Source organism: Oryx dammah, unplaced genomic scaffold (assembly GCF_014754425.2).
Source record: "Oryx dammah isolate SB20612 unplaced genomic scaffold, SCBI_Odam_1.1 HiC_scaffold_20, whole genome shotgun sequence".
In the NCBI taxonomy this organism is placed as follows: domain Eukaryota; kingdom Metazoa; phylum Chordata; class Mammalia; order Artiodactyla; family Bovidae; genus Oryx; species Oryx dammah.
Window position 1 is genome coordinate 31,629,191 of NW_024070204.1, and position 13,238 is coordinate 31,642,428.

The 13,238-nt window shown below is 45.8% G+C and overlaps 1 protein-coding gene across 1 annotated transcript in view; it reads right to left on the reverse strand.

Annotated features, from left to right (window-relative positions):
* Window positions 1-7,006: 7,006 nt before the first annotated feature.
* Window positions 7,007-13,238, reverse strand: part of SLC45A2 (solute carrier family 45 member 2) — a 33,309-nt gene continuing 27,077 nt past the window's right edge. The window contains exons 6-7 of the mRNA XM_040262293.1: window positions 9,994-10,199; window positions 7,007-7,291 (exon numbers count right to left, since the gene is read on the reverse strand). Coding sequence (XP_040118227.1) covers window positions 7,067-7,291; window positions 9,994-10,199 — 431 coding nt within the window. The 3' untranslated portion in view covers window positions 7,007-7,066. The remainder of the gene's footprint in view (window positions 7,292-9,993; window positions 10,200-13,238) is intronic.

The following is a 13,238-nucleotide window of genomic DNA, read 5'->3' on the forward strand; positions in this document are numbered from 1 at the left end:
ACTCTGGGCGACCCCATAGAAGGAAGCCCAGCAGGCTCCCCCGTCCCTGGGATTCTCAAGGAGAAGGGGGCGGGGCACGTGCTCTCTTGGTACTCCAACAGCAAGTCAGTGCGCCCTGCGCTGGAAGCTCGGCGTCTGGATTCCCTTGAGAGCCCTGCGGGTGCCTGGAGACACTGTGTCCGCTCGCGTCCGTGCACTACAGGTGAGCTGTGCCCAGGAGCAATTTGAACAGGTCTAAGGAGACACGCCACTGGGAGTAGAGACTTTTCTGCAGCCTCACCCTGTCACTCTTTGGGAATCGGAATGCGTGTTTGACTGAGGCTCTAGACCAGCAAGTAGAGGAATGACTCGGCCGCGTTTTTTGTAGGCTTAGAAGATTAAGAGATGCTGTAGAAACGTGGTTCCTGAAAACCAAATTCCCGGAAGCCGGAGTCTGATCGTTCCAGAGGAGTTGTGGGGTAGGAAGGGGAATGGGAGATTCAAGTAAACTCTGTGCTGAAGGGGAAAGCGTAGGGAGAGTCTGTTCTGGGTGAATTACCAGGATTTCAGGTGTGGGGTTTCTTATTGCTCACAACACTGAGGAGAGAAGGCAAGAATCAGAATTCCCATAGGACACTACCTTAACCAAGTTCCATTCATTCTAAAGAGTGCTCAGCAGGTTGACATATATGATGAATTTTTCCGTAACCCCCAGTCTAACGGGACCTTCTGAAGCGTGACACATTTCTCATGACAATTCTGTTCTGGTCACAGCAGTGTAGTCCTTTCTTGAGGCTGCTCAGAGGGTGAGATGGAATGATCTACCCATCCAACTACCAGTTTTGACAGAGGTGCTACTGTTTTTCTCTTTGGCAACCTACTTTGAGATCACAAACAGGCAATGTGGGCACCTACTGGTGTGCTTATTTTCATAGCATAAATCATCACTATACAAGCGTGTCTGCTTCTGTAGCCTCTTGAACCATAAATTACTTTGTGATTTTGTTGGAAATTTCCAGGACTATCTGAGATTTAAGGTTCAAAATGTGAACTCCACAGTTCCAGCATTCCTGTCCTGCTTTCTGTAACACACGCAGTGCAAAAATTAAGACCCTGCCACAAACACAAAAGCTGCTTGACCTCCCCATTCCTGAGCAGCCTTGAAGAAGGTAGCTTTTTTAGAAAACAGAATAATGCTTTTGTTTTAAAGGAGTCAAATTAGCCTCTCTTTGCCATTTAGGATGAAAACTTATTGATACTGATATTGAGAACCAATGGGCTAGTAAACATTGAACTATAATCCCAAGTCTCCAAAATATAAAGTAAATGAACAAGTAAACACCTACAAAGAACAAATAGTAGCATGGTAGTGTATCTTTGTGTTACACAGATATTAGACAGTTCCTGAGATATTCTCTTTATTAAGCAACTTGCTGTTTTGAATTTGACAATAAACAATGTGTGGGTTGCCCAAGGTTTTTAGGAAAGTATGTTGAAGTGTGTACTTATAGGCACCAGAAAAACAGAAGGGGTGGGGGCAAGGACTTCAGGAAAGAACTCTATGAAAAGAGTCACCTTGTCCCCCTCACCCACATCTGTGGACTTTTAAGAACATGGCTAGAGGGAGCCAAGACCAAAACTCCTATCTACACAAGGACAAAAGCATCAACAAGGAAATGGTCAAATCCAGTTGAGATCATCAAATTATTATTTTTATTTGAATGCTTGTTGTGTGCCTAGCTCTGTGTTGAGTGTTGGGGTTATGTACACATTCCTGACATTTAGAAGGGCACAGTACCATGTACATGAGGCAAATGAGTCATGGGGTAGTGAGTTAAATGCCATGTTGTTGCTGTTTAGTCACTAAGTTGTGTCAGACTCTTTTTGATCCCATGAACTGCAGGACTCCAGGCCTCCGTGTCCTTCACTATCTCCCTGAGTTTGCTCAAACTTATGTCTACTGAGTCAGCGATGCCATCCAACCATCTCATCCTCTGTCACCCACTTCTCCTCCTGGCCTCAATCTTTCCCAGCATCAGGGTCTTTTCCAATGAGTCAGCTCTTCACATCAGGTGGCCAAAGTATTGGAGCTTTAACATCAGTCCTTACAATGAATATGCAAGGTTGATTTCCTTTAGGATTGATTGGTTTGATCTCCTTGCTTTTGAATATCATAGTAAGGGCTAAAAGGAAGTGCTGTTTATAGGAATACAGGGATGGAGAACTTGATTTTGTTGGGGAATCAGAGACTTCCTGGCCAAAGCAGTATTTGAGATGGACCTATGAATATGGGCTTCTCTTGTGGCTCAGCTGGTAAAGAACCTTCCTGCAGTGTGGGAGACCTGGGTTTGATCCCTGGGTTCGAAAGATCCCCTGGAGAAAGGAAAGGCTACCCACTCCAGTATTCTAGCCTGGAGAATTCCATGGACTGTATATAGTCCATGGGGTGGGAAAGAGTTGGTCATGACTGAGCGACATTCACTTTCACTTCACTTTCTTAGGAATATGAGTACAATTTAGATGGGCAGTCTGGCAATTGAGACAGAGAGTAGGTGCATAGCTAGGGCATTTGAGGCTGGGGAAATTTAGTGATCAAAGGGTTTGAGGTTGGAGGGCAAGGTGCATGGAGGGAGAAGCAAAGCAGTGTGGCTCCCTTTCTCCTACAGGATTTACTGGGATTTCTAGGAAGAATGTAAATGTCCCTGCACTTGCTTTATTTGTCTGGGAACAGGACAATTTTGTCCCAGAGAGGGTATGTCATGGTATACTAAGAACAAGTACTTAAGTTCCCAAAGGTGGTTAACAGAGTGTGAAAGTCGCTCAGTTGTGTCCAACTCTTTGCGACCCCATGGACTATATAGTCCATGGAACGCTCCAGGCCAGAATACTGGAGTGAGAACCTTTCCCTTCTCTAAGAGGTTTCCCAACCCAGGGATCGAACCCGTGTCTCCCACATTGCAGGTGGATTCTTCACCAGCTGAGCTACCAGGGAAGCCCTGGTAGATTAAAAGCCTTTAAGGTGGTTAAAGGCTTTTAAAGTTGGATTCTATCTGCTCATTCAAATCTCAGTGAAGTTGAGTAAAGTATTACTCAAGTGTGAGTGTGAGTGTGTGTGTGTGTGAGAGAGAGAGAGAGAGAGAGTCTGTGTGCTCTAGCTCCCTTTTCCATCCCATAGCCCACCCAGTGTTCCATCTGAAAAGAGCTTCACTTGTAATGAAGACCATGCCCTGTGGTTGGCCACAGATGACTACTCTTGACTTCCTTGGGGGTCCAGGGAAGACGACTCTCAGTTGCAGGTCACCCTTCTAGCCCACCCAGTCATTCATTTCAAAATCTTTAATCAGCAGAGCAGTGCTTGGAGAAATGATCAGAAGATACACATTGAACTCAGCAAATAATTCCATTTCCAAATGTTGCAGAGGTCAAGAACAGGTAGGTGAGGCAGGAGAGGTGGCTGGATGCTGTTTCTTTCTCAAGGCTGTGTGTGTGTCATGTGGAAAAAGCTTCCCTGGTGGCTCAGATGGTAAAGCGTCTGCCTGCAATGTGGGAGACCCAGGTTTGATCCCTGGGTTGGGAAGATCCCCTGGGGAAGGAAATGGCAATCCACTCCAGTACTCTTGCCTGGCCAATCCCATGGACAGAGGAGCCTGGTAAGCTACAGCCCACAGGGTCTCAGAGTCGGGCACGACTGAGCAACCTCACTTTCCTTTCCTTTCCTGTGTCATGTGGGGCCCCGAGAGCACTGGCTCATTCTCATCCTAGGCCCAGGGCAGGGGTCCTGTGTGGGATTGGGAGCAGGTGTCCTCCCTGGGTTCTCTTCTAAGTCAGTCATGACCTTGCTGCTCTTGGATGGATAACGTGAAGGGGAGAAGGAGGAAGGAAGACTGGGGAAGATGGAATCTTTTTGCTGGTGAATGTAATAATTTCATTTGTGAGTGTATATTCCAATAGTGGGCGTCCGTGGTGGCTCAGATGGTAAAGAGTCTGCCTGCGGTGCTTGAGACCAGGGTTCGATCCCTGGGTCGGGAAGATCCCCTGGGGAAGGAAATGGCAACCAACTCCAGTATTCTTCCCTGGAAAATCCCATGGGCGGAGGAGTCTGGCAAGATACAGTCCATGGGGTCGCAAAGAATCTGACACCCCTGAGCGACTTCACTTTCACTTTTCTTTTCACTTTCATTTCAATAGGTGGCGCTAGTGGTAAAGAATCCGCCTGCCAATCCGGGAAACGCAAAACACATGGGGTTAGATCCCTGGGTGGGAAATATCCCTTGGAGGAACGCACGGCAACCACTCCAGTATCCTTGCCTAGAGAATCCCATAGACAGAGGAGCCTGGTGGGCTACAATCCATGGGGTCACAAAGAGTTGGATACGACTGAAGCAACAGCACACACACACACACACACACACTGATAGAAGGCAGGGGGCCTGGACTGGACAGAAAATGAGTGCCACTGTGCACAGGAGGGAGGCAAGGCTCAGAGGTTGATCAGTGGAGCCACAGCACACTGAGGTCTGAGAAGAAAGCTCAGCTCAGTCTGGAAAAATTAATCTGGAGAAAATGGGATAAACTGCGGGAACCCAGAGACGCTGGTGCTGAATAAGGAAGCTGTGTGTGTTCTGCAGGTGGCGAGTGTGGCAGCGAAAGGAAGGATTGACCACTTTGGTGTATGGCTTGCCCTCCTTCCCCTCCTGCCCCACCTTACACAACCAGAAGAGGTCAGATCCACAGGGGTACCCCAGAAATACTACCCCACACCCTAGCACTGCCCCTGCCACAACCCAAGAGCAGCAGAGATCAGGCTCTTAAAAGGGAGGCAGCCAAGAGAACTGCAGCCTGGAGCCATCAGACCTGAGCAGCCAGGACCCCTACCCCGGGTCTGATACTAGAGAGTGCGGCTCAATCCTCCACTCCCACCTGTACCCCTTCCCACATAGCAAGGGATCCATGGAGCTGCCTGGAGCCTGAGCCCTGCGCCTCCACCCCCTAGACTATGCTTCGGTACGCAAGACGTCAAATTCCCCATCTAAATGGCTCTGACGCTCTAAGGGCTTCGTGGGTCCTTTCCTCTTGAAGGTGGAAGACACCGCTGAGTCTGTGCACCCTTAGGTGTGAAGGGAGGCTGAGGGTGACTATTTGCAGGTGTGGTAAAGGGTGGGGAGTTGGGAAGGCTATGGACGTGCAGGTGTCAAAGTCCCCAGAGGGGCCCTCACAGTGCTGGACTGGGATAAGGGTGGGGAAAGGGGCGATGGGCCTTCATCAGCGGTCTCTTCCCCAGGCCCTGCAAATGCAAACGTTAGGAGTAGACCTGCACCCCTCATTCCCCAAGAGGTTTTGTGAAAGGGAACCCAAAGAATCCCCGAGCACAGTTCTCCTTTGCAGTACCCCTTCCCCAAATGAGCCTACACTGCAGGCTCCTGGCCATGCTACTGAACCGTCCATTCTGCTATGCACCAGGAAGCCAGAAGCCAGCCTGAATCCCTGTGTCCTTGTTCTCAAAGCAGCTCATTTCATGTCTCCAAATTCCCTTCCAGCATGGGAGGTCTCCATAATCTAGAAATTCACCTGAGGCAGTGATTACACAACCAGCTCTAAGATGAGGCAGGAGAAGGAACCACATAACATGTTTTAACTTGGAGAAACGTGGGCAAATCATTCTGCACCACTCAGGCACATCTGGAATTATATAGAAAACACTCATGAAGGACAGGTGATGGGGAGATCTAGACCTGAGGAAGCAGGATGGTGAGCCTTTAAAAAATAATTAATGATGGCTGTCATGTATCAAGTGCAGACCAGTGGCCAGCCTCCAGGCTGAGTGCTGTTCTTGAACAGCAGAGCCCAAGTGCCTGCGTTCAAAGCCCAGCTCTGCCACTTCGGAGCTGTGTAGCTTCAGATGAGAACCATAAACCTCTCTGCCTCTGTTTCCTCATCTAGAAAATGGAGATCAGTAGCAGCAGCTTCTCCCAAGATTGCTGTGTTAACATGGGTAAAATGCTGAGAATGGTGGTAAGCACTCTGTAAGGTTTAGGTATTACAAATGGTCACCACTCTCTGGGGTAGGAAGTACTGGGTGGGTCATAAAGTTCCCTCAGCTTTTTCCATAAGATGTTACAGAAATCTCAAATGAACTTTTTGGCTAACTCATTATTACCCCAAATGTACAGATGAACAAGCGCAGCTTTTGAGGTTCTGTAGTTTGCTGGGGAGCAGCAAAGCCAGGATCCCAAACCAGCCTGGCTCTAAAGCTCACGGTCTTTCTGTTAAACCATGCTGCCATCATGAACTTCAAGGGGTACAGCTGAGAAATGCTGCTTCACTTGGAGAAGAGAGGATCACAGGAGAAACGGGAGGCAGTTATTTGAAAGGCTTCCAGCAGGCTAGAGAGAAAGATTTTTACTATGTCAATAAGATGAGCTGTTTCCAGGTGGGAAATCCTCTAGCATGAGATGTTCAAGCAGACTTGTAGGGATAGTATAAATTAACATGAATGAATTATGAACAAGCTAAATATGAATTGAATATGAATGAATTAATATCTCAAATCACCAGCCTTATTTTGCATAATGATGCATTGGATGAAAAATAGAATCTTCCTGACTATATATGGACCCCTAGCTAAAAAATAAAAATTAAGAAATCACATCACAGGATAAATTCCAGCATCACAAGTGTGTGTTAGTTGGCGTCTCAGGTTTTATCAAGGCCTAAAATGCCCTGTGGAAAACAGACCCTGCCTCCCCATTCCACTGCAGTGACTCAGGGAGAAAGGTGCAAGGAGGTGCTGCCATCCATACTTGCCCTTTGCCACCAGTGAATGGAGGCATGGCCCAGTCTCTCCTAAGACAAGTCATGCTTGAAATACTGAGACTGATGTGGACAGAGCTGGCTGGGAATAAGGGATAGCAATGCACAGAGTCGGACACGATTGAAGTGACTTAGCAGCAGCAGCAGCAACTGCAGTTGAAGTCAAAACACGTGGCATCCAAAGGGCAGATACAAAAAACGCAGAGCTAGATAAAAATTGATTTCGTGCTGTATGCACCACGGTGTCTGAGGTTAGGGACCATGTCTCTTTATTGACCTAATCCACATATCTAACAAAGAGAGCCACAAAGCAACAGCCAATCAGTGCCACCGCAGAGGCTGTGATCACCACGACGACGACGCTGCCGGCTGTGTTGACGAGAAGGCCCAGGCCACTTCCGACCAGGATCTGAGCCAGCTGCACCATGCATGTGAGGGCAGCACAGTCCAGGCCCTGCCCTCTGCCGCTGCCATCCGGGCCCCCACCCAGGGCCCGTTGCTTCTGCAAGGCAAGAACAGGGACAGCATTTGATCTATGCCAGCTGTTCCATAGGGCAGAGTCAGCAAGCAAACTTTTTCTTTAGAAAGCCAGATAACAGATACTTGCAGCTGTGGTTACAAACACACAACTCTGCTGTTGCAGTGCCAAAGTAGTCATGGCACACAAACAAGTTCCAACACAACCTTAGGACACTGCTATCTGATTCAAGCTCCACCCCCTGCCTGTTCCCCCTACCTGCCACAAAATCTTGAATATTAACTATGGGAGTTAAATGATGAAGAACACAAAATTCTCTCTTCCTAAGCATTCAATAAATACAGTGGATTAGAAACAATAAATATCCCTTTTCATCCCTTCCTAGAGTTGAAAGTTCAAACACTTTCAGGAGGATGTTGAATCACAGATATATGTTAGGAGAGGCAACATAAAAAAGCAATTAAACCTTTTAAAATAGGGTTGTTGTTTGGTTAGTAGATTAATGTTTGATTACTATTTGACATTTGGTCTGAATTGGCTGATAGCATTGCCATTTATCAGGTATCATATACGTGCTGGGGCTTGAGCAAGGCTCTTTCACTTACGTTATTTCATTCATGCTTACCACCTTTCCAGAGGCACATGGTGCCACCAGGGAGGCCCCAAAGTGTTAGCCCCTCAGTCACGTCCGGTTCTTGGTGACCCCATGGACTGCAACCGGCCAGGCTCCTCTGTCCATGAGGATTCTCCAGGCAAGAATATTGGAGTGGGTAGCCATTCCCTTCTCCAGGGGATCTTCCTGACTCAGGGATTAAACCTCAGTAACCTTCATTGCAGGTAGACTTTTTTTTTCTTTTACCATCTGAGCCATCAGGGAGGCCCATATTATTATCATTAACCTCTTAATAACAATAATACAATACTACTGCCTACCATTTTTTGAGTCTTTGCAAGGTGCCAGGTAGGCATTATGCTAAGCAGATTACCTATACTATCTCATTTCATTTAATTTTCCAACAATTCTATAAGGTGGGTGTATCATTCCCATTTGATTAGAAAACTAAGGCTCTATGAGTCTGAAAGATAATTCCTACACTATTAAATTTAAAAAAATCATTGTGCAGGAAAATGCATAGTATCCTTTGAATAAGAAAAGGAAAATGAGAAAATGTAATTCGTAATCGCTAGATTTTCATTCAAAAATACTAGAAAGATAGACAAAAGTCTAAAGAAAGTGGTTACATGTAGGGGCCTGGGGTAGGGGGTGGAGGAAATAGGGAAAGAGTGAAGGGAGAGGGAGGCAGGTGCCATTTGATTCACACTTGCATATCACTGTGGCTGCTGAACCATGTCATTGTATTTCCCATCTAAAAATGAACTCATTTTGAGTGACACTTAGTAAATAAATGGACAAGATCTCCGGGCTTCCCTGGTGACGAAGACAGCAAAGAATCTGCCTATAATGCAAGAGACCCAGGTTTGATCCCTGAGTCAGGAAGATCCACTGGAAAAGGGAATGGCAACCCACTCCAGTATTCCTGCCTGGAGAATTCCACCAACAGAGAAGCCTGGCGGGCTACAGTTCATGGGGTCACAAAGAATTGGATACAACTGAGTGACTATTTTTTCCACTTTATGATTCCCCAGTGTCCCATAGCTGCCAAATGGGGGAGGCACAATTTGAATCCAGGTTCTTCTGAGTCCATAGCCTCTGTGTTTGGGGCCTAGTATCATACAGCTCTGTCTTGGAGGGGAGGTTCTCAATGCCAGCTGTATCTCTAGCAGCTAAGTGCCTGCCATGCATTGAAACATTAGTGACGATGTCTGCCAGGAGTAAAGACAGCTACAACTCTTGTTTAAATGTTTTAACACCTAGTGCAACCCTGCCGCACTGCGCTTGCCAGATCAAATGAAAAAGAAGGCCAGTGTTCTAGTCACATGGACATGTGTTCAGGGTTTTTGCAGTTTCCTGCTGGGATGGATAAGCTAATAGTTCTCTTTAGCTTTTACAGTTGAGGAAATGTAAGCCTATTTTCAGGGGGAAAGGTGCATATTTTGATAAGAAAAGGTGGTAATTTTAGAGCAGAAATACCCAACCTAACGCTTTAAAAAAAAAAACCCAACCCAAACTCCCAGCCACTTGGAGTCTTGCCCTCTGGCTTGAATTTCCAGATGGAAATGGAGATGGGGCGGGCCTCCCTTGAGGCAGCTAGAGAGTTAACCAGCTGCCACCAGCTTTCCTCCCTGCACACCGGGCATGACTTACCAAAACCCCATTTCCAAGGAAAATATTGCTCAACCAGTAACTCCCAGAAATGGCACCAGACCTCTGTAGTGGTTGAGGGCCGGGGCCCTCACTGTGGCACCCAGAAACGGCTGCAGGTGCATGGCACGTGCCATAAGCCCAGAGTTTCCCCTGCTTTGTCTCTGTGTCATTGTGGGCTGGCTTCTCAGCATTACCAACCCTCCCTTTTCCAATGTGACAAATGGGAGTAATGGTGCCTGTCTGACTGCTCCCAAGTGCACTGGGCTTCAGAGTAAGGAGGAGAGGGTGGGCTGGGAACGTGGTCATGCCCTGGCCAGGCCATCGTAGCATCTGGCTGGACATGTTAGTGCTGCAGTTTCGAGAACCCCTATTTTCCAGCTCTGCTCGACACTTTCCCACCAAGTCCCCCTGCCTTCAGGTGGCTCCAGACATCACTTGGCACTGAGGTTCGACCACGCACCTGCTCCTCACGGTGATACACAGCGATGAGGGTAAAGGGTACTGTGTACAGGGTGCTGGACATCACGCCAAATAAGGTGCACATGGCCAGGGTGGAGTAGACATTTGGGAAGAGCCCGATGAATCCTGTGCCCAGGCCAAACAGCAAATACCCCATAAAGTAAAGACCCTTTAATCCGACGCAGGGAACCAAAACTTTCTGGAAGTCTGTGGGGAGAAGAGAGGGAGAAATTATAGCTGGCAGTGCCTCACAACATCTCATAATTTCAGACAACCTTTGCTTTTGAAGATTCACTTTTGTTTTTTTTTAATCTTTCTTTTGATATTGAGTTAAGAGCAAAAGAACCCCCTTATCTATGCTTGAAAACAGCTGGTTTTGGGAATCAGCTTTGAATCCTTTGCCTAAAGGAGAGCTGGAGATTGCCTTCCTGGGTTGATTTTCTTTTCTGCAGAGAAGGACCAGGGACTGTGTAGTGGGCAGCTGTATATAGCAACAAGAAGCAGAAGAGATGATTGAAAAGCCCACCTTTGTTTTGGGACCCTGGGGCTGCAGGACATGCAAGAAAATGCAGTTCTAATTCACAGGGATCTATCCCAGCAGGACCAAAATGACAATCCAGGTCTATCTTGACCCAAAGTCAGGTTGGAGGAAATGAACATAACCAGAGTTTATGGAATAAGCTGAATCATTCAGTTTTTCCACCCCACCCAAATGCTGTCTCCACAACCTGAGAACCACATCACCTGCAGACACTGGCCCTGACATACCAGCACTTCCCAGTCCAGTCAGGGGACCCTGCTGTGCCAGGCACCTCCCCATCGCTGGTACCCTCATACTCTGGACAAGCTCTATAACTTCTCCAAAACCTCAGCTTCTTGATCAGAAAAATGGAACTAGTAAAATCCTTGCTGGCGGTTGTTACTAGGATCAAATGAAGTAAAATAGCTGTGAAATCCCCCAGCCGAATGCCAAGCACACAGAAGACATCAAGTTAACATTGGCTATCATAATTCCAAAAACACAGACTTTGCTGAATATGGTTGACTTTCCACTGGGGTCTCCTCAAAGCGGGTAAACTTGGCTTGCTCATAAAAGACTCATGGTAGAGCTCATTCTTTAAAACTGAAAATTTTGCTTTAAAATATTTTCCTGTTTTTCACCACATTAGGGAAAATCCCTAAGAATGTTTTATCTTCCTTTTTTAATCATTTATTTTAATCCATAGTTTTATCTTTCCTCTGCTTCATGCTGCTAGATGTACCCAGGAGATAGATAAATGATAGAAACTAGAAATGTGCCTACTTAAGAGTGAAATTTCCCATATCTTTTCAAATAATTATTGGATTTACATTGCATAGACAAGAAACCTCATCTGTATTCCATTTGTATTATTGTTATATCAATTATGCATTAAATATGTGAAGAGAAAGTTGCTCAGTAATGTCTGACTCTTTGCAACCCCATGGACTATACAGTCCATGGAATTCTCCAGGCCAGAATACTAGAGTGGGTGGCCTTTCCCTTCTCCAGGGGATCTTCCAAATCCAGGAATTGAACCCAGGTCTCCCTCATTGCAGGTGGATTCTTTACCAGCTGAACCACAACAGCTACCCAAGAATACTTGAGTGGTAGGCCATCCCTTCTCCAGTGAATCTTCCCGACCAAGGAATTGAACCAGGGTCTCCTTCATTGCAGGTGAATTAAATTTGTATCTATTATGTATTACATTGGTATCAATTTGGAATTCTGAAAATGTTAAAGGAACAACATTGCTTCCTCTGTTAAATTCATGCCATGTTTGGAGGGGTGTTGTCAAGGCTAAGAATAAAAGCAATATAAATATAGTTTGCTTAATCATTACATTTATACAGAAAATGGAATATAAGTTGTCTCAGTACCTGAAAGATACCATCAATATTCATTAGGTAAATGCTCTCACCAAGTAGATGGGCCAACCAGGAAGAAGGCAAAAGGTGATAAAAAGATATTTGGAAACACAGCTAACTTCACTACCAAGCCTGAAAATCTGGCAAAGAATGCTTTATTTATGAAGTGAAATCAATAACTGTCAGCCAAGTTGACTTGCCCTATGCTGTTTCTGATACTAAATAACATGGTGCCTCTCCTTAGGGTTAGAGAGAAATGATTGATTTAGGCCCCAGCTTTGAACAGTAGTCTATGCTATAAACAATTGGCTATATTTCAGTACTCAGTGTGACTGTACTCATCGATCTAAGTGTACCGGCAGTGTGAAAGGAGCTTAAAAACAATCCTTTATCACCATCCCCCATCTCTTACCTCAGCAGCCAGATTGCCCTGCCAAAGTCCCTCTGGATAGACATTCTGGGTCATCAACCTAGTGTTATGTGATGAGTCCAAAATCCAGGGTTATCTAGTGCACTCTGGAATTGCTGCAAATGACTGATTCTGCCCAGAGTGGGTTGGAGTGCAGAGGGAAAGACTTGAGAGATGGCACAAACAGGGTCATACTGGAGTTGGGTCTAGCTGGGTATGGAGGGAGAAACAGCAGCTCAGGTGGAAGAAATCAAATATAAACACACAGACATGAGACCGGCTGGGAAGTGGGTCATTGGGAGAGTTCCTGCTTGGGAGTGACTGAGGTCCAAGGATCAGCCAGGCCAGACTCTGAGTCCTGGAGCACCAAGGTCAGGACCTCCACTCTATCTTATGGGAGCCCCTGAAGATCTTTAGGCAGGGCTGGTTGGTATTTTATAAAGAACATTTTAGTTCTAACTCACCATCTTAGGAATATCACAGGTTTATACATTAATATAACTTTCAAAAACTATTAAAATAGGAGGGATTCTTGTATAGAGAGATTTTAAGTAGAAAGGTCCTAAAAAATAACATGCTCTTGAATTTTCAAAAGCCATGAAATTCATGTAGGAACTCAACCTAGATAATGGAAGCGTCCCTGGGAGGGATTCTTTGAGGAAAACAAGTTAAAATTGACATAAAATTAAAAGGCTAAAGACTTTTAGAAAAATATTTTCCTCTTAAAAGAATGAGGATGGTAGTAAATAATTGCCCTACATCTTGAAAGCACAAAGTGAGATGGATAAGTTATTAAATCCTTTCAGTCTAATGCTCCCTGATTCTAGGTATTTGAAATTGTCCTCCTGCAAGTTTTTATTTTTTCTTCTTCTTCTTAATTTGTACGCTCTGGACCCAAGGATCAAACCTGTGTCTCTTACTTCTCCTGCACTCACAGGCGAGTTCGTTAG